Raw genomic sequence first — 4,663 nt, 5'->3', positions numbered from 1 at the left:
TATATGACCCGTGGCAACAGGACAAACTGGAGATTCCACTTTTGTATCCAGAAACTTACCATCTTCAGGATCCTCAGGGATTTGAAGATACATGATCCACTAAATGTGTTTCTTTCACGCGATGGCAAAGCCATTATCTTGGGAACTCATGGTTCCAGAATTTCCCAAAAAGAGAACATGGAGTAAAATCTCCCAATTCAGTGGTTTCCCTTATCTTATTCTCATTTTCTCATTTCTAAGGACGTGGCTTAGAATATAGAAGACTCAACCCCTTGCTCACTATTGTGACATTCTGCCCATTCCCCATACTTCTCTAGTCTGGAAAAAACATTTCTCCTTTTTCCTTCTCTATTTCCTTCTCCTATTTCCTTCTCATTAGGTATACCTGACTTCTGGGCAACATATAATCTCCACACTGCTTAAGAAACACTAGGAACTAAACTGGTCTACCTCAAAATCTGATACAGAAATCAAGGGAAGCCAAGCGATAAAGGGTGAAAAAAGACAGCATAATTTCTTTAACATGTCAAAATATCATTTCTTTTTGTATAACAAATACAACAGATACAACATTTCCTTGTGAATATATAAGACTTCCCAGGAAACTTCAATAAAAACTTAAGTGCTTTGATATAATTGCATACTGTATTTTAAGTAAGTTATTTTGCCCTCAAAATTTTAGCAGAAGAGACAACAGCATAAACATTCTGGCATATCTTGTTTGACTGCAGAATTTCAAGTTTCTCATTTATCACTGTAAAGCAAGCACAATTTTATGACTTTTCTGTATGAGCTGCAACAATCAGCTACATATGTAGCTGTACATCACTCTTAAAAAAAGATTCCTCAATATTTTTCCCTTTAAGTCAAGCGCCTTGTTTCTTCAATAAACTTCTTGTTCAAAATGAAAAACTATAAAATAATAAAACCTTGTTTATTTAGCAATATTTTAGTTTTCAAACAGGTTTAAAATGTGGCCTTTTGAAAACTAAGTGTGAGGTTATATGTTTTTCTTCTTAATTTTAAATTCCTTTAATAAAAACCTTACAAATAGTTCCAGAAAAAAGTCTACTGACAGTTTTAGTAAAAAGTGCTTTTCATGTTGCATTAGTAAATTTCAGTACTTTAAATTTTATGTTTTTAAACTGATATTATTTTTAATACTGTTAACTGATATTTTAGGAGGCCAAAGTAATATAAATAAATTAATGTATTTTGTAAAACTATTTGTTCAGTATAGACGATATTTTATCAGCACAGAAGTCAGAAATGATAAAATTGTTGAATTATACCACAAAATCCTTATTAGACACATAGATCAAATACAGAAACACACTTAAACATTTATGTATTTAAAATGGAGAATTTATTCAGCTTTGATGAGGTCAGTAGTTAAGGAAATTAATGGTATTGAATAAATAGTATTCAAAAGGAAAAGGAGAACTGTAATCTCTGGAGAACTGCACAAGAAAGTACCAGGCTTAGTAAAGTAGCAGAATAAGTGATGACAAAGTCATGGATAAGAACACGTACTGTGATTTTTGTGAGAAAGTGAAGATGAGACGAGCAGGGGCACTGGATGAAGGGTTGTTCCATGTAAAACAAGCCCAGGGCTTTGGTATGTAGAAATTCTCTCATTGCTGGCCCTGGATTGTAGGAAAGCGGGAAGATATTATTTCAACCCGTGTGAGCCGAATAAAGGGCATAGTTCACCATACAGGATTTGGATTTTTTGGTTTGCATATATTTCCATGACAGTCATTTGGTATTGTAGGAAGTAAGTATCTCTTCAAGGAGCAGTATTTCCAGGATTATTATATGTGTGATTACTGGGAAAGGATAGATAATCATAACGTTAGCTAACTCCTATGTGACATATAATAAAATCAAGTAATACATATAAGTTACATAATAAATATATTATAATGCTTTATGCATTTAGTAATATGTAATGTTTCATTACACATTCACAGGGTATATAATTACTCATTTTAAGACCAACGGCTTCCTTCCATTTGTATTTTATTCAAATACACTGTTTGCCAGTTTCCATCATTGTGACAAAATATTTACATTAAAAATGTAGTAAAAAATTAGAGTCTTACATCAGCTGATAGCATCAAAGATTTCAGTCCATATTCAATTGGCTCTGTTGCTATGGGGCTGTGGTGGTGCAATACACCTTGGAAAAACATGTGGCAGAGAGGTATGTTCAGTTCATGGCATCTAGAAAGCAAAGAGAAAAAGTGGAGGGTTTTAGAATTACATATCCCCTTTAAGGCACTTCTGCTAATATCTAACTTCTGATGCCACCATTTAGTGTTACAGGGCGTCCTAAGTCACAGCCTTTAATGCATGAGCCATTGAGGGACATTTAAGATATAAACTAAAGCATACACTATAAAAATATTTTAAAATGGCTTCTTATTTTGATATATATATATATATATATATATATATATATTTAACATATATGTTGTCCATATGCTTTGAAGTTTATATACATTATGAAATAAAAAAATCTAGCTAATTAGCTAGATTTCATTTCATTATCATTTTTGTGATGACAACATGATCAATTCAATTGTATTTGTTTCATATGGAATTGAGTATAGTAGACAAAATTCAGAAATAAAGTGAGTAGTCATTATAAAAGTGTACTTTTTCTGAGTGAAAAAAATGTAAAATGATTGTATTTGAGCACACCAGGCATAATAATTTTGTACTTTAAATAGGTGGTATTTAACATTTTGCTCACTAGGAAGCATTTAGGAGTCCTTACAAAGTTCAGAATTAGGTGAAATTGCAGACACAGTACTATTGATATTTCAAAAGCTCAAGAAACCATTTTGATATTAAACTACAATTAGAATTTTCATTTTAAGACACTTTTTTTATTATAAGACACAATAAAATCATTAAATCAGTACAAAGAAATCATTAAATCAGTAAGAAATCAGTACAATAAAAATCATTAAAAATAAATTTTTCCATTAATGAAAGTTGAAATAATAATATAGTTCTAACTGAGGGCTCAAATATATTTCCATATATAGCCCTATAATTAAAATGCTGAGGTATTCTTCTGCTTTCTAAAACAGAGGATTCCAAGTTCTAATTAGGATAACAGTAATTAAATTATTGATTCAAAATCTTTGTGTATGCATGCCTTAATTGTCATTTTTTAAAACTGAACTTTAAGCCAATTGACAATGTTTATGAAAAGTTTCATTTTACTAATTTTATTGTAATGTAAATACAGGAAAAAAGTAATACATTATTACAATAACCATCAAAAGGTTAACTCATTAATTAAAAATACTAACAATCCTTACTCTTGCTTCAATTGATTTTCAAACATTTCTTCCACAAAAATAACTTTTCATTATGCACTGTGATATAGCCAATGATTTGTGTATAAACATTGAAAGAAATGAGTGCTAAAGGTTCAGTATGAAAATTAACGGTATGTGAACAGCGGAGGTGGTCATTTATAAGTGTCCTTCAGATGGCTCCTGGGAGCATCACCAATTACTCTTCTTCCTGCTGTTCCTCTTCCTCCTCTTCCACAGCAGGGCCAGCAGAGCCCCCTGAATATGGAAAGCCAGCAGGCCGGAACTCAAACAGGGTCATGGTGACCCGTCGCTACCCCACAGTGCTGCGCATGGTGCTGGAGGCCCTACAGGCAGGAGAGCAGCGCCGGGGCACCTCAGTGGCAGCCATCAAGCTCTACATCCTGCACAAGTACCCCACAGTCGATGTCACCCGCTTCAAGTACCTACTGAAGCAGGCCCTTGCCACAGGCATGAGCCGTGGCCTCCTTGCCAGGCCCATCAACTCCAAGGCCAGGGGTGCCACTGGCAGCTTCAAGCTTGTCCCCAAGTGTCAGAAGAAGCCGCAGTGCAGCAGGAAAAGTACTGGGACAGGGCCTGCTGGCTCCAGCAAGAAAAAGATTGCAGAACCATGTGAAGCAAGAGCTCCCCGCAAACAGGGCAAAGCCCTAGAGACAGCCCCTCAGGGAGGCTGCAAGGCGAAAGGCACTGGGCCACAGCAGGTTGTAGCCAAGAAGGACCCCCCAAAGTCAGCTGGGGCTTCCTCAACTGTCCACAAGCTTGGCAGGAAGCCCAAAGTCCCAGGCAGCAGGAGCAGGCAAGAAGACACAGGAGCCCCTGGGAAAACTTCAACTGCAGCCTCCAAGGCTGGAAAATGTGCTGCCTCCCTGAAGGGTACAAAACCCGCAGTGAAGGCCGCCCCAGGGCCTGGACCCAAAGTCACTGCTGCCCCCAAAGCCGCCACTGCTTCCAAGGCTGGTGCCCCCAGGACCAGGACTCTGTCTCCAGCCAGGAAGGCTGGGGGCCCCAAGAACCCCAGGCCACTGGTCAAGAGGTCATAGTTATTTGCTCAGAGCTCAGCAGCTATAGGCCGGTGGGACTGTGGGCGGCTGGGCTGCAGTTTTTATTCCTCCAAATCGTTGCACTACTAATTTAACCCTAACTTATTTCTCAAATCATGGCCTAGTTATCAATAAAGACACTGATGTATCACAAAAAAAAAAAAAAAAGAAAATTAACATTACAAAAGTCACACATGCTAACTTAAAATAATAAAATGAATTTGGAAGTACACATATTAAGACTGTATTAACATGCTCAGATTCCAAATA

General features: G+C 36.5%; 1 protein-coding gene across 1 annotated transcript; it reads left to right on the top strand.

Annotated features, from left to right (window-relative positions):
* The first annotated feature begins 3,508 nt into the window (after window positions 1-3,508).
* Window positions 3,509-4,393, top strand: LOC134470539 (histone H1.8-like). Its single transcript, XM_063225272.1, has one exon. It carries the CDS (start codon window positions 3,509-3,511, stop codon window positions 4,391-4,393), a length of 885 nt encoding a protein of 294 aa, XP_063081342.1.
* The last annotated feature ends 270 nt before the right edge of the window (window positions 4,394-4,663 follow it).

Source organism: Cavia porcellus, unplaced genomic scaffold (assembly GCF_034190915.1).
Source record: "Cavia porcellus strain 051 isolate PalLab524CR breed Dunkin Hartley unplaced genomic scaffold, mCavPor4.1 scaffold_15, whole genome shotgun sequence".
In the NCBI taxonomy this organism is placed as follows: Eukaryota; Metazoa; Chordata; class Mammalia; order Rodentia; family Caviidae; genus Cavia; species Cavia porcellus.
Note: the sequence above shows the minus strand (reverse complement) of the source record. Positions and strands in the feature narration are given on the sequence as shown.